Raw genomic sequence first — 20,300 nt, forward strand, 5'->3', positions numbered from 1 at the left:
ACCAAAATGGCTGGGAAGAGCTTTTGTTGTGGTGTGGAGTGTTTTGCTAAGATTATTTCTACTATTTTAGCAAGGTGAATAGGCTTGCTGGGTGCTCAGAAGGACTTTTTGATCTGCACTTTACACGCCTCAGACCCTGTTCAATAGTAAACGGTCAGGAGAGAGGAAAGGGACTGGTCCTTTTCACCTGAAGCAAACTTTTAGAAGCAAACTTTCAATTCATTTCAAACGTTTCTGTGAAAGCACAGGTTGATTAAGAAAAAAATTTCACAAGTACTTTATCAAGTATGTCATGCTGACTCAGTCCTTTGCTCTTGTTTATGGTGAGTGAATTGTATCCACAGACTTATATGCACAAATTGCAAATAATTTATCAAATTAAATCTTTTCCTTTATTTTACAGGGTGCCTGCCTGAAGGAAATAGCAGAGCTGAAGGCTGTGTTGAATGGGTACTGTATGAAAGGGGCTCTTGTGGTGGTGAGTTAGGCTGGAATACAACTCGCAGCAGAAAAGGGAAGCATATTTTCAGCATCTCTATGCTGTTGTTTAGATAATGTGTTTTACTGAAGTTTTTCTAAAATTGTTATTAAAAAAACCCAAACAACAAACTAACCAAAATCTTACCACATCATGGAAACTGCTTGGTTTCCTGCAAGGTGACTTATGAAAGCAGACAAATTCTGCTGTGCAGCTTCTTTGGATTGTTTTGCGCTCTGTTTGGAGAAACCTTTAATGATACAATGCTGTAATTGCTGCATGAACCTTTGTTCTAGAGATGAATGTATTTAGAAAAGAGGATCATAGCTATAAAACTATGAATCCTTAAAAGAAAAGGAGCAAATAAAAGAGTTCTGTGGAAGTTTGGATTATGTAGAGAAACTAGCTTTTAGTTGCAGGTTGGCTGTGTCCTTGGGCCAGCTGTTGTTTAGGCCTTGTAGTTCTTGTATGTAGCTACTAACCATGTAAGGAAGTGTTTATCTTAGTCAAGGAATGTGTTAAGTGATAAGAGAGGATCTGTAGCAGCAAAACCAGGCCGAGCTGGTTCTATGGTTTGTGAAGAAATGCCAAATAAGGGATGTGTACCAAATCTAGGGGGTCACAGAGTGAACCATGGGATGAAGAGGAGTGAAGAGGAAGTAATGACCACAGACCATCAAGACAACCACCTAGAGGCCTAACTGCACAGCCATAAAAGGACACCATAAGGTCCCGGGAAGACTCGTACATATGCAAATAATTCTGGGAAATGTAGTGAATCTGTATAGCTATGTGACATAAAATGGGACCTGTGAAATAGTTTGGGATGCACGTTAGGTGGAGCGATCCCCCGTGCATCCAGCACTGCAGTAAATAATGCCTGCTTCTTAATACTACATTGCTGTTAAGGAGTTGTAGTCCCAGGTTTTGGTGACATTAGGAATCTCATCTACAGACTTTGTTCTTTATCCTAATACTTGTCCTTCCAGAATGTCTTCTACCTGAGGAATTAAAAGCTTTTTGCAGGTTTTGTAGGAGTTGTCTTTGTCAAGATACAGGCCTTGTGAGAATGGGGTGGAAAGTGCTCTGTAGGCTGCATGCTGGATGGTCCTTGGCGTACCTGGACAGTCCCCACTTAGGTTTCCATCCCCTTCAGCTGCCAGCGGTTGCAGGGGATGGAAATTCCTTTAGGATGTGGCAATGCTGTCCTGGAGAGAGGAGTTATGCAGGGATTCATTTCACAGAAACAACTTCCAAGGTGGATTTTCTTTCCATTTAGTGTTAAACTGAGTGTGTTTCACAGGTAAATAGTGCTGAGCTCAGCTGTGTGGCCTAAAGTGGAGTTTGCCCCATGTTTTATAGTTGCTGGTTCTACGTTAGAGTAAGGAGGGCAGGCAGTAGGCTTTGGTATTGTACTGTCTAAAAGAGCAGTAGTTGTTGAATAAAACTGAGAACTTTTTCATAGTTACTCTTTATATGATGATGAATATTACCCAGTATATTTGCTGCCTCATCAATGCTAAATGTATCAATGACTGGGTATTCTGTAGCTAAATCTCATTTAGAAATAATGATGTCTCCAGCCATTGTGAAGTGGCATCATTGTGCAATATCCCTGTGCTTTGTAAGTAACTTCAGAAACATAAAGATCTTGGTGGATAGCATTTTCTTTAATGTGTTAATGTATTCGCACATCTGGTTTGGCCGGTAAGAACAGAGGACAGTTTGCTTCTGGAGAAGATGAGAGAACTGCAGGAAGCCCTTGAGAAAATCTCCCTCGCGTAGCTTGGCCTCAACTGTTCATGAGAATGGAGCAAGGTTACCAGCTTCCCAGCAGAGACCAGTGGATGTTGGGTCAGGTACGCAGATTGCAGAGGCATCATTGCCTGTGCTCAGAAACATGGTCAGTCACTGAGATAAATTTGTTCTGCCCCAGACTCAAAACTGTTGGCATGTGGTTGGTGATTATTGGCTTCTGAAAGCAGTGGTGCAACTTGGCTGTCTCAGTTTTAAACAGTTTCATTATTTTATGCATGCACTTTTATTATCCAGTGAGGAATGGCTCTAGCTGTTACAATCAATTAGAAAAGTCTAGATACTCCTTTCAGAAGCTGCTCAGCCCCATGAGTGAAGTTGCATGGCTGGTTTGAAGCTGAAGGCTATTTCTGTGCAACATTGAGCTGCCTTTCGGTGGGAAAGGGAGGAAAGGGAGCTGTGTGGACAGGCAAGCCTGTGTGCTGCATGGGTAGTTCTGCTGCTAGTTCTCAGGGTTAGAAACAAGCTGGAGCAGGCAAACAGGTACCTAGCCAGCTACACGAGGAGGGTTAAACTCAGCTTCAGCTTGCTAGGCCAAAATTAAATCAGCCTTAACAGGGTATGAGGAGAAAGGAATTCACCCAGGAATAAACTATGTATCTAGTTAACAAGCAAGGGCTATGGGAAATTCTGACTGAGGAAACTAAATGGACAAGGATTTAAAATAAGAGTTTTTTCTAGTCTTCATAGTGGGTGACTCTGCAAATTTATTTTCTGAGTTTTATTTAAAGTCTTAACTGCTTAGTATCTCAGCTCTGATACTCACGTGCTTCTGGTCTGACTGCCTCAGGAGGTATCACAGTTTTGCAGTATCATAAACCTTATGAACCCATTGATAGCCATTTCTTAATAATGGATATTTTGCAAAGGCATGATAAGCAGGCCTGTGGTGTCAGCCAGACTAGCCTTAGCGCTTTGTGCTGAAATTCTGCTGTGTAATATTTGGAATTGCTTTTTTTTTCTTAGAAAACTCTTTGGAGTTCAAAACCCCAAAATGGCCATCAACAAGCAATATGTTAACTCACACCTAGCTGTTTGCGTGGCCCCTTGAGCGTTAGACCTGAGAGCTCATCACTTGGCTAGCTGTGGTGGTGCCCTTGGCAATTCCAGTACTTTCAGGGATAAAGTTGTTACTGGACTGAGCTCCCCAGAGCTGAATTCAATGAATGACACACACACACACACACAGAAACAGCTATAAGAGCTGATTTTTCTTTATTTGCTTCTACTGCTTATTACAAACATCACTTGTGTATCTTTCATCCATTTTAGAAAATGTAAGATGGCCTAAAATACTCATTTAAAAGTATAATTATATATATATCTATCTAATGCATATATAATATGCATTAAAAAGCCCTTTGTGAGAACCATGTACATCTGTATGTATGGAAGGCTATGTTTGAAAAGACAGTGATGATCTGAATGTGGTAATGGGATGGTCTGTAACAATTCGTTATGCTGGCAACTCAAATTTCCTAGCTGTGTTAGCTGTGTGGTTCCTTATTGTTAATTGGTAACCTGCTTAATCTTACTAACCTTCTTGTGAACCTGCCTAACTATTGTTAGTAATCGGCTTATTGTTAGAAAGCTCTAACTATTAGTAGCAAGTTTTGAGTCGTGCAAGTGCAAATACGCTTGTTTTGAGTTCTGTTGACAACTGGCTTTCATGATACCATTTGTGTTCATGAAATTAAACATGGGGTCATTTACAGTCTTAATTATCATTAAACAACAGTATTTCTTGCCTGTTAATGTTTGCCTTCTCTGAACTACAGCGGCTTAAGTATAGGAGGGATTTTCTCATGTGGCTATTCCTGGGATGCAGTTCTTTGAGATGCTGATTGTAACTGGCCAGCATGAAAAAGGTGAAGTCCTGCTTGTCCCTGTCATCTCCTAATCTCACCCCCTCCATTTGGCTGGGCTGTTTTAGTAAGTTAATTTGGGTCAGTGAAAGTGTCTGAAAAACAGGGAGGAAAATAAAGCATGGGGAGAACGGAGCTTGTGCTCTTTGGGCACAAGCAAGCTGTTTTATATGCACAGCTGGCTATGAAAGGATTTACTCTGAGAGTGAAAAATGAGGTACTTCCTCTGAAATATGCAGAGATGCCCAGTAAGACTGGACTGGGGTTTTTTTTCCATGTGTTTGTGCACACTTAGCACAGTGGAAGCCTCTTAATACTGTTACTGCTCAATACAGAACTAATATTTTTCTGATACTATTGCAGGTCTGTTCTGATCTGACATTCCTCAAACACCTGAAATTCCTATTGAAGAAAGAAGCAATTTTGAGTTTTGCTGGAGTGTGCAAGGGCTTTTTTTTTCCTAAAGCCAGGTGATTCTCAAAATACTATACAACCACAGATCTAAGACTGAAATTCCACTGAAGGGTGAGGAGGACAGACATCAAACCCTTTCCAATTTTATCTGCATGCTAACATTTGCAGCTGCTCTAACTTGTAATAATGGACTAGTTAGTATTCCTGCACAAATGTGTTTTGCATACAAAACTGATGTTTGACTTAAATTTGTGGGCAACTGTATAGACATACTTTTAGAAATAATTTTTAATATATATTTTGATCTTTATAGTGCTTATTATCTGCTAAGCTCAGGCAAATATTTTGCTTTCTGTCATTCCAGAAGCCTGAGGATTCTGAATGAGACTATAATTAAATAATTTCAAAATAGTGATGACTTCAAACATTTTTTTTTCAAAAAGTTGAATTATATTGTTGTTCTCTTCATTTGGAGCAGCTGTAAAAGGTGGTGATGTAACTTTTTTTTTTCTTAAAGGAAAAAAGAACGTAACATCCTGCTTGATATTATGGTAATTATGTACATGAGAAGATGGTTTCTAGAGGAAGTGTTATCGTACATATGAAGAATGTTTGAGAAATGCAGGTAAATTTGGAATGCAAACCAAAAGGTAGAAACACCCCTAAAAGAGGGGTGATTGGCTGCCCAAAGCTCAAGATGTTGTTTAACAGTTCACAGTAGCAACTCTTCTTGCTCCCATAGCCTCACTGGAGTCCAGCTAGGGAGTGTGCTTTTGGAGCCTGTTTTTCAAGTTTTATATTTAATATTATATTTATATATTGAGTTAGATTATATATAAATAGAAAGAAAATAAATATTTATATATCGAGTTAGAAATATATAAAAATATACATATAAGTAGGCTTGATGTACAACCTGTCAATATTAATATTTTAGGACTGTATTTAGTCCTAAAATGAGTATTTTAGGTGTGGGTGCTGAACAGTCACACAGGGCACGGCATGTGGCTGTAACTTAAAAGTAATCCTTATTTCTCTGTGGGCCTTGTACCTCTGTTTGGTTTACTTGACAGTGATATTCCTTTTCCTGTAGAATTTGCTACTGCTAAAAACATACCATTTCCGATGTCTCTAAACTTCAGCAAACACAGATGGTTTATTACAGTGTAGGTCCTATGACCTTATGACCATTTTCAGCCTGGGCTTGCCAGATATTAGAGCCTTTTCATAGCAACTGCACTGCCTGCGAGCACTACACTTCCAGGATCTGTATCCCTTTCCTGGGATGTGTATCCCCACTTGCAAGCCAGTGCCTTGCAGCCGAGTGATCATGCTGACCCTTGAGACTGGCTGTAACACCAGCCTTCTCCAGCGCGGTGGATACGGCTACAGCTTATCTCTGTGGGAACCTGTTGGCGGGTGTAAGCAGATACGCAGTGGGAGGCTTAGTACAGAATTTCCAACCAAGGCTATTGCTCATATTCAGTACCATGAGAATCACTCAGAAACCCAGAATGGGATCTGCAGTGTTTGTGGACATAAAAGACATAAAAGTATTTCCAGTCCTGCTGGAAATACTGTGTCTGCCATATCCTTTGATTCTGTCACCTTTTTTTATGATCACATTTTGTGGTACAATATCTGTTGCTCAACAAGTCACCTGGGTCTTTCTCCTTAGAGCTTCAGGTGATGAATTTCCATTAAAAAAATGTTATTCTTGCGTTTAGAAATTACTGTTTAATACTGCAGTCTACATGTGAAGTTATCTTCTTCTTCCCCTGTGGTATTTTTAAACCTGTTTTTGGATACACCTTTCTCATTTTCTTTGCAAATTTTTGAACATGTTTCTACTTCTGTGCTGTGGCCATTAATTAAAATATTAAAGACAGAATATTCAGTAATCTGTGAGAAACTTTTCTGTTCTTCTCAGTCCTGCTAGGTGGCTTTCCTGAAAGTACAACTTGCATCATTTCTCCTGTAATGGGCTTTTTACCTTAAAATGTTGTATTATATCATCTTTTATGAACCAAATGATATCTTTTTTCCTCCATGTTAATTGCATCAAAACATTTTGACTTCTGACAGGAAGTACCGCATATTCTATTTTCCTTTCTATGGTACTACCCTGCATCCTGTAATTTACCAAAATCCTAGATTTGGATTTTCATGTTGAAGGTACAGGGTTTTTTTCCTTAAAAAAAAAATTCCTTTCAGTGCCACAATCCTATTAGTTTTTTCCTGTTTTGTCTATGCTTTAAACCATCCTCCCTGCCAGAAAAATAAAAGAAGATCAAATGATGACTGGAACAATAGGCCAGTCCAAAAAATATCCCATGACAGTGTGATGTATGTGCCTCATTCTTTGTCTGAAGAATTTTTCTTTGGTGTACTTTGCTTCATGGGGTTTAATTCATCCTGACCTGTCTCTCGCCATTTTTGTTCTGTCATCTGTGATTTTTCTTTGCTGTTTCTTTCCTTTTTAATTCCTTATTGGCACACTTACCCTTTTCTTGTTTGTAATGCAATTTCTGAATGTTTTTTTTGACTGCAGTTTCATTATTCTTCCGCTTTCAAAATCTGTGCTGCTCAAAGTGATTTTCATAAATGGTTCCTTTAATATCTCAAAGTTTGAACTCTGCAATCTTTTCCCAATTAAAGAATCCTACTATGTATTGTCATATGAAAACCAAACTACCTTCTTGTCATATAAAAACCATTCTCTATCTTTGATCATTCTCGTTGCCTTCTTCCAGTTACATAATAAAACCCTTTTAAGATGGGAGGACCAGGACCACACACAGTATTCAAGATGTAATTGCTTTGTTTCATTTTATAGTACTACATAGTTCAGGAGTATTTTTTTACCTTCATGTGCATTTATTTGCACTTATTAAAACTTCTGTAATTCTCATAAGATCCTTCAGCATTTTTTTACAGTCATTTTCATTTTTTCACAGCATTGAATAACTCTGTGGCCTCAGCAAACTCTTTGGAATGGATACGACAGATCCCTTCGGAGTACGCTGAGCAGTCTTAATCTCATTGCATGTCTGCCAATAACTGCATTTACACTGTGAAAACTGACCTTTTCTTTCCTAAACTTTTAACTAGTTACTAATTTATGAAGACCTTTCTTTTCCTACAATCAGGCTGGTTTCTTTAAGATCCCTTGATAGCAAATTGTGTCAAATACTTCCTGGAAATCTAGGTTAACCTTGGTAAATTCTTGGTAAACCAAGTGTCAGTCGGATCCCTTTAGTCCACATGATTCTGCTTGAGTTTTTTGGAAATGCTAAAAAAGTCGAGACATAACCTCCAAAAGCTGTACTACCCTGTCCTTGTTGTATCATATTTATCAGTGTTCATTAATTTGGTTATTGTTAAGGTTAATATAGTAAAAAATTGGTGAAAAACCCAATCTAAGTTATACATAGGTCCCTAACTCCTCCTAAAACCTTTAAAAAAAAAAAGGGCATTTGTTGTTACTTCCAGTTCAAAGGAGTCCTAGTAATGTTTTCAGTCTCTGTATTAACAGTTCAACAATTACATATTTATTCTTTTACAACACTTAGTTGAGTGCTGTCAGATCTTAGAAACTTGATTTTTTTTCTGAGGAAAAAAATCTTCAAGTAATGTTTGAAAAAAAACCCCAACCCATTATTTAGAGCTCCTCTGCCTTCTTTCAAAAAAACCTGATTTCCCATAGAGACAAGAATCAGTAATACGTAACTGTGAATTCAATAACATATTGTACAGAATTACAGAACACGGACAAAGACAAGCAAACCAACCTCAAGTTTGTATTGTGGGGCTGTCAGGTATAACTAGAGATTGTAAACAGCTATTTTCCTTATGAAGTAATGATTCATATTTTCATTTATGACATGTATATAATGTATATTTTATTTAAGTAAAAAAATGTTTCACATTCACAATAATTATGCTCACACTTCAAAAATAAATAAAAGTAATAACGTTTAAAAAAATTCCAAACATTGTTACACAGTTTCTCAAAGTCAGGAGGAGGAAATAATAACAGATTTAGCTAATGCTCTTGCATGCAGCAAGGAAGAAAATAAAAAATAATCCTTGTTGTTAGTCATTGTAGATGCTTTTTCAAACCTGGTAGTGTTAACAAATGCATTTACTATTCAGTGAACAGGTTCTGAGCACCTGTGCAATGCTGCGTTATACTCTGTCCTGATGAGGCTTGCTTGCAATCCTTGTTTGTGGTCTGGTATTATGTGGATGCATTCTTTCCTAACACTACATATGACAGGGTAGCAAGAAAGCTAGTCATAGGAGGAGAAGGTGCTACTATCATAAAGAAGAAAAAACCAAAACCCTTCTATTTTCATTCTTTGTTGTGTAGCAGCTAAGTCCTGAGTAGCAAGTGTGTAAGAAAAGGTACTAAAGCACTTATTTCCATACTTCCATGCAACTAGAGCTGCTTGGGCTGCATTTTCCCCTGGTGTATTAAGATTCTCTCTTTACAGTGTATGTTTACTGTCTCAATAAAGAAATTTGAATATTAACGTCAGCGTTTGTTATTATGTTATGCAGAATGATTTTACATGATCCACGGGAAGAGCTCTTCAAAACAAAAGGAGTTGAAAGAACAGTTTTGGGGTTTGGTTAGGTAGTCATACAAGATCTGCAGCATAAATGCTATTCTGCTGACTGACTCCTCTGCCTTACTTGTGAGTGTTAAAATTCTTTGTGAAAGTTTAAGTGGCTCCTCTCGGTGCATTCTAGGCATTTTCTTCACTATAGGGAGAGCAACTGCAATACTCTTTAATACTTCAGTTAGAGGAAGTAGCTGAATTGATAAAACAGCTTGTTTCCTCCAAAAACAGTGATCTTTTCTGGCCCTGGCATTCAGCTGACCCATCACTGAGCCGATTCAGCTCACTGAAGCGGGCAGAAGACAAACCCCCGGGGAAGAAGAGGGAGGAGCTGAACAGATCAGCTTTGGCCATATTGTCTGACTGCACAAGTTGTCTTCCTAGCAGCTGCTCTGCTAAAACCACTCTGAGGGCCTGTACAACAAACCCTCGTCTATTCGCTGCCATCCCAGGTGTTGCAGGAACAGACCCCAGGAGTACTGAAATACCCGAGACTGGGAAGCACTGGTAATGGCAGACTGCTGCTCCAAACGCTCATCTGGCTTTGCCCGCATGTCAAAAGAGCTGGACATAAGACCCGAGTACTTACCAACACAGCACGCAAGACATTGTTATTAAACAGTGGTTGCAGTTCATTTTATGAACAGAGGTACGCTAATTGCAGTCACAGAAGACTAGAATAAAGAAGACTAATACAAAAGTAAATTCTTTTCTTGGTGGAAATTAGTAACTTGATCTGTCTTATTGGAAAATAGACACAATTTCTGTGCTGGGAAGACTGTTAAGCTACGAGGTTTACATTCACAGAATTGTGTATCGGTAGCGAAGCACCAAGTTTTTCTTTGGTGTCTGTTTCACTGCCAGCAGTGAAATAGGTTCCTGAGCCCAGGCTGTCCTGCCTGCCCCCCTCTCAGTCAGCTTCGTCATCGCTGGGTTTCTCTTCTGAATCATAATTTTCATATTCCTCATCCTCATATCTGAAGGCACCCTCCGCTTCAGCATCAGACTGACCTTCCTCTTCATGTTCATGTGACTGGTCAGACTGAGAGCTGGATCTTGACTGCTCCTCCTCTTCCTCTTGGGAATGGCCAAGTGACATGCCTGCCTTTGCCTCCTCTTCCTTCTCCTCATCCTCTTCAGGGTGCTGGTCAGAGGAGGGGCTGGACCCAGCCTCCTCTGCATGGCACGGCTGATGAGCAGAAGGGCTGGCTCTCGCCTCTTCCTCACCCTCCAGCTCACTGGACTGGCCATCCCGGGTGCAAGTTTTGATGCCTTTCCTCTTCTCTCTCTCTTCCTCCTCCTCACAGGACTGCTCAGACCGAGGACTGCTGTTAGCTGCTTCCTCAAAGGATTCTTTTTCTTTCACTTTGTTTTTGACAACTCTGAAAAGACAATTTGCACATGTGATTTTATTTTCAGGTTAGGTGCTTTCAAGTAGGTTTTAAACTACTTTCAGGTAATCTAGGACAAATCCTGGTAGACTTGGCTGGGGTGGAACCAGGGAGATAAAAGGGAAGGTGGGGACACTAGAGTCTCCTTTTATGCTAGAAAGTAACTCAACAGTATTGCTAATATATTTCTTCTTTTTTTAAAAAAAAATATCAGTGAAAGTAGTGCAGAATGAAGTGACTTCCTAGCAACCTGCCAGAATTTTTGGTGAAAGGAACAAATAAAAAATGCTTTTCTTCGCTCTTCTTTGAGGTGTGTTACGTAAACATATCCAGTGCTCGCTCTGTTTCATGAAACAGTATTTAATTCAGGAAAACCAATAAAAAATACATACTATTGCTAACAATAGTAAAGCTAACTACCTAGTCAAATATTTACCTGGGAAATATTACCAATAATTAAAAAAAAGCCCAAACCTACACATCAAAAATTACTTTCTAGTTACTAGCTACGTGGGGACGGGGGGGATGGGGAGGGGGGAGAAAGCCTTCAGTAATCTCTACCTTTCTCTGGCATCAGTGGAGATACTAAAATCTTCAGAACTGGAGCATTGTAGCAATTTAGTTGTTTGTCCTTTCTTTGAAACAAACTCTGGGCATATCCCCAGTGCTCTCAGTCTGTTAGAATAATGCTTTTCTGCTGCTATTCTGGCATTTTTCTGTAGGAAAACCACAATGGTTATGTGTTACCTAAATGCATTAAATGCCTGTCTTTCGATACTTTTTTTATATTAATACTCTCTCTCATTAATTGCATCTGATGAGTTGAATGACTATTCACTGCAGGGAAGAATGGCAAAACAATACTTGAAAACTTTACACCAGATTTTCCTTTTCTGTACCTAAATCTGGTTTGCTCCCTGCACCTACTGGCTAATGAAGAGTTATGTATTCTGTATATAGCCGGTGAGGGAGGAGGGGAAGATGTGGACATGTAGAAAAAATGCCCTTAAAAAGCAGTATTGATTAACCTTCTTACAGCGCTATTTAACAAATTACATAGATGTGTATCTCTGCCTCTGAAACTGAGGGTGTAAATTCTGTTCCTGCAGGTAGTATCGAAGTGAGGAGGACTCGCCCTCCAATCTACGCAGATGCTCCTGCCCCGCAGCGATGGCAGAGCAGGAAACCCACACAGCCAGAAGGGACGAGGGAACCAGCGATCTATGACTTGCTGCCTCTCTGGGTGTGGAAACAGGGCAGAGCCCACACTACCAGCACATGGTCGTACTGAAATGGAAACAGAAAAATATGCTGCACCTGAGCTTTACAGTAGACTCTAATTTCTTATCACTTCTTTCCCAGCTTAAACCTCTCACATTTCTGCTGTAACTTTTTGTTGTGTTTTCAGTTATCACATGATAACCCTATCGGACAACATATTTACAACAGTCATCTCGGTTCCCTGTGCAAACATGCCATGAATGTTTAATTACAAAATTTAGTAATATTTATACAGAGATGGGGCAGCAGAGATTAAAATGGGCTAATACTGGTGTGAAAAGTATTTTTTAGATATCTTCTAAAAATGTTTGACTAAAATGTCTTTTGCAGTATTTGAAGGTAAGTTTAAGAAGTAATACAGAAGCAAGACAACCTGAGTGACTCTTTCAAAGAGCAACGGCCTTTGGTTTACTCTTTCTTCCATTTCTTGCAACTCTTGCAAATATTCTTGCATTCTCTGTTTCTCATAATTCCTAAGGGAAATAGAGCACAAGAGAAATTATTATTAATTTATCATACAAGTAGTTTTCTACAGCAGCTAAATTGCTCATAACAAACTAAATATTACCCTACTTAAAGACACATAAAAGGTAAATTATTTTATGGTGGTTACAGGGTCTGAGGTATACTGTCTCACTGTCTACAGTAATTGCTTGCCTCTAAGTACTGAACAAAACTGTCTCTGGAGTAGTCACTTTGGATAAGCAGAGAGAGGTCCTGGCTAGTGAGGTTAAAGAGAGGCTGCCTGAGTTTGCATTCTTTGGGGTTTTTTGGGTACTAAGTGGTTTTTTTTTAATTTGGATACTTAGGGTTTTTTAAATGCTGACTTCATACCGACATATTGCAGTTGTTCTAAGCAAAACAAAACAGAATTTTAGACAGAAATTAGTATTATTAAATAAAAATCAGGACTTTAAGGTAAAGTTTGACGATAAGAATATTGCTACTTTAACCAGTCTGTTTCACAAGAGGGGTGGCCCATTCTCGATCACAGCATGATTTTTTTTCCTAGTTGGTTTTTCAAGGGCCCAATCAGTATAGAAGGATGATGAAACTGTTGATTCCTCAACTGAAATGGTATCTCAGATCATAGCAAGCACTAGATAATCCAGGTAGCGTGGGCTGTAATCCTCGGTGTGTGACAAAGACACGTTTTTGTGATGATGCCTCTGTACTGGGCCAGCTCTAGCATTACTAAATCAGACACTTAAGGGCAAGTATGAGAACTAGGGAGCATTTTACACTTCTGTCTCCTCCTGCCTCTTTCCCTTGCCATCCTCTGAATTTCTGCAATACGGCTGTGCATTAAGGCAAGTTATTCACCATTCTGAGGGAGTGAACTTCATTGTTGCTACTTGCTTGCTCTCTCAGGCGGCTTTCTACAAACCTAATTATCTGTTAGAAAAGCACTTACATTAATATACCTTATTACCCAGCCTATGCTGAAATAAGCATTATCAAGTTAAGCACTTGTACCAGCCTTAATGCATCAGCACTAGGGAAGTAATCTTGCTTTGTAATAGCATAATTTTATGTGCAGACAAGAATTAAGCATGAGTGTTTTACAATACTCTTGAAATCTGATTAAGCTAAATACTGTAATGTGGAGTTCACTGCTGAACGAACTCAAATCAAACCTGTAAACACACCCACTGTCTCTCTTAATTGTCCGCTCTGCTACCGTAACGCAAATTATTTTCTGCTTCTGTCCTAGAGTCAGCAGATCGTCTGCCCAAGGACACTTAAATTACAAAGCTCCTGTTATTAACAGTATCTGCTGGTCATGTTACAAAAGCAATTGTGCTTCAGCTCTTGACTAACAAAATAGTTAGAAGGGACTGCCCTCTTCAACCTGCATCTCTACCGCTGCATCTCTGCTCTCCAGGACCCTGTGTAAGCCCTGCTTCTCCTAGACCACCGCTGCTTTCTGTGTGTGCTTTGGCTTCAGCTGTCTTTGGGGGAGGCTGTAGGCGGGTGCAGGTGTACGCTGGATAGTCACTGGCTGCCCCTGTGGCCAAGCAAAATGCTTGTTACAGCGCTGCTTCTAGCATATCCCGGCTGAGCCACTCCACTTCATGCTTTCAGCAGGTGAGAATGCACGTGCTTCAGCTCCTGCTCCATTTTCTCTTTCTGGTCACAGTGAAGCAACATTGGTGGTGAATAACCATTAGAAAGTTTGCTGGTGGAACAACCTGCAGTATTGTCTCGCAGGCGGTGCTGCACTATTTTAGCAAGTTTGCTTATAACAGCCCAGAGTTTAAAGTCTATTAAGAATATATCCACAGTTTTCTGTTTGAGCTATACAGAAAGAAGAGACCAGTGTAAAGCAAAAAAAGAAATGAGGAAACCTTATTTGTAACCTTTCAACTCAGCCACAAAGACTGCCCTAGCCTCCACCCTCATTTCAGAACGATCTCTGTCCTGAACCGCATTCAAAATGCCTTAGAATTTAGTATGGTAGCTTAGAAGTTGCTAACCCAAGCTATGACTCTTGTAATCAGGCCTATCTCTTTACCATTCACCCTCATAGTGTTTTGCCCTACTACTGTCAGTTGCTGGCAATGTGCCTGGTTACTGGGAATTAGGATTCACAGGCACTGCCCAAGAATCCTGCCTGTGCCTGAAGCAGCAGGTGCAGAGCAGTCGGTACCTCTCGCTGTCTGCACCTAACAGCGCCTTACATGGACGGTACTGCTGCAGTGCCACCATGCCAAGGCAAATTATAAACCTCACTAAAGACTCAGTCAAACAGGACTAATATTTCCCACCCCCCCACCCCCCCCGGGGTTAAAAAGAACAAGAAGCAGCAATGGCTAAATTAGCCACCAATGCGAGGTCAAGCAGCACTCCCGGAATTAGATCAGCATCAGGGAGCTGGAGCCACCTGGCCGGCTAGCTTACCGCACGCTGAGAAGGCACGGATGCTTTTCCCTGTGTACTACTTTTCTCAGTCACATCGGAACAATTTTTGTATCTCTGCTAAAGTTAACTTTGGATCCCACTCCTCCGAAGCACCAGCAGCTTCCTAGTTAGCTGCTGACAGGTGTGCCAAGTTAAAATTCCTGCTCCAATTTTCCCTTCTTAAGTGGGTTCACAAAGTGAACTGTGGCAGTTTTGCTACTGTAGGAGACAGCTAGCACTGAAGTTGTACCAACACCCATCAATCCAGCAGCGCAAGGATATTCTGTAACTACACTGTTCCTTTTCCTTGTGATTTTCCTTTAAAATTTTCCTAGTTAGTTGGTATGTCAACTGAGAAAACACGGGAGTCTCCTGGTAGCTAATCTATAATACTGTAAGGTGGAACATATAGAGCGAAATCATTAGAACAGGCAACAATTTCCCAGTTGGAATTTGGCCACTTTTTTAACTAGCTGCTTGTACAGTGTATAATTTATCAAATGTGTAAACCTGTAAGCTTAGACTATGCTATTTTTTTACATTGTATGTTTAACATACAATGTAGAATGAGAGGTTCAGGATTCAGGGGAATGCACAAAATACCTTAATGTTTTTAATTTGGATTTAGACATTTGAGCTAGGCTCTGATGTGGGTCATTGGCCTCAGCCCGAACTGTTACAATTTTCTGGAGTTTTTTCGTTCTTTGTTTCTGCTTTGTTCTGTTCCTTTTATGTTGTTCTTCCAGCTTTCTCTTTTCCTCAAGTGAATTCCTAGTGGAAAAATAAACTAAGGCTGAATTGATTTTAAATCAAGAGCAAGACTCCAAAGGAGATTCAAAAGAGAAAAACAGGGTGGAAACACGATTGGCATAAAAGGACACAAGCTATGTACCATTTTAAGGGATTCTGGCATACATACCCTAGGAAACAGCAGCCAGTTGTCCCTTTCCGATGGATGTTCTGAGAAAGATGCACTACTGTTTCTTTAACAATCATAAGTACTAGTTAAGTCCTCTATTTAAATATTTTAAGTTTTATATTATAATTAAGCCCTTATATTAATATCTTAAGTCCTATATTCACTGCATGGAAGAATTAACTACATATGTAGAAATACAAAAGAAGTTGCTCTTATTAAAGTTTATATAAAATGGAGATCGTCACTAAAGTAGTCACCTTATGGCTTGCAGCCGTCGTCTTGTGGATTCTGTGATTTTTGGCAATTTATATTCTCTGAATCCTGAGAGAGGTGAATTTGCACTCGAATGTCTCATTTCCGGTTTACGTCTTGGAGAGGCATACGGCCAGCGTGTTTCTTTCAACTTCTCTTCATCCTCTTGGATGTCCTTCAAGATCTTCCCCTTGTTTGAGGGAATATATGGAGTCCGAAGGTTGAAAGGTTCACAGACTGTAAGGTGTTTCACTTGTTTTTGTTGCAGGAGCCGTTCCTGAAATTTCTGGTGTAGTAGTTCAAAATCTGGAACGCTTGCTTTGATCTGGGGTTTGTGTTGTGTTTGCCTTGGTTCCACGCATTTGTGTTTCTTCTTATTATTACCTTTTAAAGCCAGTCTGCTGTTGGGTAGAGATGAATTACGTAGCAACTCTTCAGCTCTCATCCTGATCCTGATTTCTCTGTACAGCTCTTCCTCCTTTAGCTTGTCATTAACAGCTGGACTGTAAACACATTTAGGAACTGGTTTTGCTTTGAACAGTTTTGTTTTCTTTTCAGGTGTGGAAAGATCTCTTAACTGCATTTTCCTGATTTCATTCCTTTGCTTCTCTCGTTCCATGAATTTAAATGGTTTCTGAGAAGCCAAAAGCCTGAGTTTGCTTCTCTCTTTCATGGACCTCCTGCGTTCTTCATTTTGTTGCACAATTTCATGGTAGAGTGGAAGGAAGACGGCAGCGGGCACTGGATTGGCTCGAAATTTTTTCTGACACTCTGCTTCTTCCTCTAGTTGCTTCTTCAATAAGTTCTTTTCTATTTCAATCTGTGACTTTGATTTGACGTTCTGTTCTTTTTTTCTAGCTTCTCTGATAGTCATCTGGAAAGGCCTGGGCACAGTAACTTTTGGTGACCATGCTTTCTGTTTCTTCCGTATCATTCTGAAGGCTGGCGAGCTTGGTAAGCTGTGTTTGGTGCGGGAGATGTAGTCTTCCACAGAGAACCCATCCCACATTTTTTCGATCCGTTGCTTAGCAAATGCAGATGATTCAGTGTCACTACCATCTTCTTCAAACACTGATTCTCTGTCAGACCCATCAGATATGCTTGAGCCTAAGGGATCACTTAAGTCAGAGTCTGAAAAGGATTTGTGCAAATTTAGAGGCTGATACAAGCTCTTCTCCCAAGTTGGCCTTTAAAAAAGGAAAAAAGAAATTGTTTTGGGTCCAGTCCAACAGTGATGCAAAACTTCCACTTTAAGGTATTAAAACCAAAAATTAACAGCACTGGTGGGATGAGTAGAGGAGGAAGAGATGGGAAAAGAGAAGCGCACTGGGCACTCACGCCAGGTCACAGTTTTAAGTAAGTGCCGATCACGAACAAGTCAGCACTGCTCAAGAAAAGGCACTGCGCTCTACTAAACACGTTGCCCAGTCTCTGCTGCACCCACACTTGTAAATCTCAGTCCGTTAGCAAGGTGAATAAGCATCATTTATTCTTAAAACTAACTTTTCTGTGATTATCTGCTTAGAGCAGATGGGGGGAGTAACACTTTCCAGCCCCAGAAAAAAAGCCTGTTGTTTTACAGATGTCTGCAAAGCATCTGAAAATCTTCAGATAAGGCACCGCTAAACTTACCTACAACACCTCTTAGAAGCGGCATTTTTCTTGTCCAGGGGTTGTGTTCCTTTTAAATGCGGTTTATTCCGATACATACTTTCTAATTTTGCCATGGTCTCCAAGTGGGCGTTCTTCAACTCTTCTAGCTTCAGGTAATATTCCTGATTTGAATGGCACATTTTGGAGACGTCTATCCACTCGTCACAGTCTCCGTTTTGAGAGACAGTTTGCTCTTTGTCGGTATTTGAATTCAACTCAAAACCACCCTAGAAGAGAGATGTTTGTAAAATTTTCTCACTGTTAGAAGAAAGGGGAACAAGCTTCTTAACATTGCTTTATCCTAATTAAGTCTAAGGAATGAGACAGTAACACCAAATAGATAATGTAAGTGCAGCGTTACACGGAATAATCTTACTGCATGATATTTTATATCCTAGTGGTCCTGTTTAAAGCATGTAAAAATTCCAAAGTCTATCCTGTAATGAATATATTTATACCAGGAAATAAGATCAAAAGAACTTAATAAAAGAAAAAAGTTTAACTATTTTGTAAAGTGTAATTTTTCCTTGATCACTATGCAGCTCTAAAAAAGCCCTTATTTAGAAGCAAACAAAACCACAACAGAACCTTCTCTGCCTCCCATTTCCACAAGCATCCTAAAAGTAAGTCCTTAGATATCTTGTGTATTAATGTTTATTTTCATAATTTACTGTGAAACAACAGGGATTCTGCACAGCTTATGATTCCAACACTGGCTGCTTGCAGCCGTTTGCAGGTAAGCACGTTCTTTAGTTATTTTTAAAGCTTACAGAAGTTAGAGAAGTTGTTCAAACCAGGTTAGTCTGCGTTACAAAGGCTTCCTTTGTGTTATTTCTAAGCACCGTGTTTTGAAAAATTAAGAGCACAGGTTTTTTTATCAAAAATTAAAGTGATATTTTTTCACACAGAGGGATTTTTATAAACTGACATTCCAACAAAATTACTTTATGTTGTCAGGTTTTCACTGCAACAGTCTCTGACTCGTTTTTTTCCACTGCATAGCGACCTAACAACAGGAGTTACAGGAGCAAAGAGGTAAATGTGAAGAGCCGTTACGGAGCGCAGTGCTCTGCACCCGCTCCCCGACGCTGCGTATGACCCTCCTGTTCGGAGCCACCCGGGCTCCTGCCCGGCCCCGGGCATCATCCCCCCTCTGAGCGCCGCGGTGCAGCAAGCTGACGAGGAGGCTGGCGCTGCGCCCGGCCGTCGGGCAGGTTCCTGCGCCGCTGCGTGGCTGCGCGGGGGTGGCGGCATGGGGGTACTGGTGGGTGGGTGTGCAAGTGGGTGGGTCAAGGGGGTGCTGGTGCGTGGCTGTACGGCTGAGCGGGTGCGTGGGTGTACTGGGGGGTGAGCGTGCAGGTGGCTGTGTGCGTGGGTGTACTGGGGGGTGGGCGGCTGCGCGTGCCTGTGCCACAGGTCGCCGCCCAGCGGCGCAGACGCGAGCGAGAGGCCGTGCGGGCTCCCATCCCGCGCTGAGCCCATCGCCCGGCCTCAGGCCTCCCGCGCCCCCCGGCTGCCCCTCCCCCCCCGGCGGTACCTGCGCGGCGCGGGGCGGCGGCCCCCGCTCGTACAGCGCGGCGGGCGTGCGGCGGCGCGGGTGGAGCGGCGGGCGCACGCAGGATGCGGCCAGGCGCGCGGCGCGGTGCGCAGCCTCCATGGCGGGGCGGAGCCTCCGGGGCGGCCGGGCCACGCCCCGCGCCTGGGCGGCAGCGGGAGGAGCGGCGGGAGCGCCGGCCGCCCTGCCCGCCCCCCGGGCCGGCTCCCCCCGCGCCCGCGCCCGCTAGCCCCGCCGAGGTGGCCGCGGTTGCGCCGCGCTCCCCCCGCCCGGCCCCGCTCTGCGCCCCTCGAAGTTCTGCAGCATCTTCTCCCGCCCCCGCGTCTGTACTTCAGCGATTCCAGAACGGGGGTAACCGGGATCGGCGGGAATATTCTCCCAACTCGGCACAGAGGCGTTACCGAGCCACACGTTTATGGTAGTGGAATTACGAGTATTTTTACCGTAAAGAAGCAGATGAATAGATTAAATCACACACACCAGTTGTTCTAAGTCTTGTCAAGAACTGGAAGTTCGCGCTATGGCAGGCAAGCTTTAATGGACGTTAACACCCAAGCTACAAGAGATCATCGCTGGATGTCCTATGGGACATTCAACAGCTCAGGCTAGGAAGCAGAAGCTGGAAAATGTTTATTCTAAACTATGAAATGTAACATTAAAAACAAACTAAATTAACTCAAAACTGAGTTCTCGTGAAGTTCCCTGGTAGCCGAGAACCCCCACACTACAGCTCACCCTACCCCCATCACTACCTGATGCACCAAGACACAGGGACCAGAACAAGGGATGTCACTTTCCCTTACGCAGTAATCCAATTCAAGGGATATTCTAGGACTTTGTTTAAGACAGTGTAATTTGCATTATTATACAATAGTATACTTTAGTATACTTTGATTTTTCACGCACCTTGGGGAAAACAGCCTGATCGGGGGCTGGGTGTGGAGCTTATGATGTCTAAAAGCTTCCACCACTGAGTAATACCCCTCAATTTGGAAAACTTTCATAGAAGCAGCTCCGAGCAAGCACGTCACTAGAGCGCAAATTCAATGGTGTTTTTAAGAGTATGTTACAAGAGCTAATTATTTGCTGTTAAAACTTTCCAGAGCTAAGTGCATGTGGCACACAAAAGCAAATATAACAAGGTTTACCTT

General features: G+C 41.4%; 1 protein-coding gene and 1 long non-coding RNA gene across 10 annotated transcripts in view; one reads left to right on the forward strand and one right to left on the reverse strand.

Annotated features, from left to right (window-relative positions):
• Positions 1-12,160, forward strand: part of LOC114017644 (uncharacterized) — a 36,571-nt gene extending 24,411 nt beyond the window's left edge. For 5 of the 8 annotated variants that reach the window (XR_008734910.1, XR_008734911.1, XR_008734908.1 and 2 more), the window contains 5 exons: positions 404-2,337; positions 4,072-4,161; positions 4,522-4,683; positions 5,090-5,197; positions 11,698-12,160. This is a non-coding gene — a long non-coding RNA (uncharacterized LOC114017644). The remainder of the gene's footprint in view (positions 1-403; positions 2,338-4,071; positions 4,162-4,521; positions 4,684-5,089; positions 5,198-11,697) is intronic. The other 3 variants (XR_008734913.1, XR_008734912.1, XR_008734907.1) reach the window with 2 other exon arrangements.
• FAM161A (FAM161 centrosomal protein A) lies at positions 7,908-20,173 on the reverse strand. Of its 2 annotated transcripts, XM_055725623.1 has the most exons (7): positions 19,132-20,173; positions 17,574-17,821; positions 15,947-17,128; positions 15,374-15,541; positions 12,243-12,342; positions 11,150-11,304; positions 7,908-10,579 (listed from the first exon to the last, which is right to left on the reverse strand). In XM_055725623.1, the coding sequence occupies exons 1-7, from the start codon at positions 19,249-19,251 to the stop codon at positions 10,108-10,110; spliced, it is 2,445 nt and encodes an 814-aa protein (XP_055581598.1). In that variant the 5' UTR covers positions 19,252-20,173; the 3' UTR covers positions 7,908-10,107. The 2 variants fall into 2 exon arrangements, with proteins under 2 accessions (XP_055581598.1, XP_055581599.1); XM_055725624.1 differs by lacking the exon at positions 15,374-15,541 and having other exon boundaries at positions 7,909-10,579.
• Positions 20,174-20,300: the final 127 nt, after the last annotated feature.

This window comes from Falco cherrug, chromosome 13 (genome assembly GCF_023634085.1).
Source record: "Falco cherrug isolate bFalChe1 chromosome 13, bFalChe1.pri, whole genome shotgun sequence".
Taxonomy (NCBI): Eukaryota; Metazoa; Chordata; class Aves; order Falconiformes; family Falconidae; genus Falco; species Falco cherrug.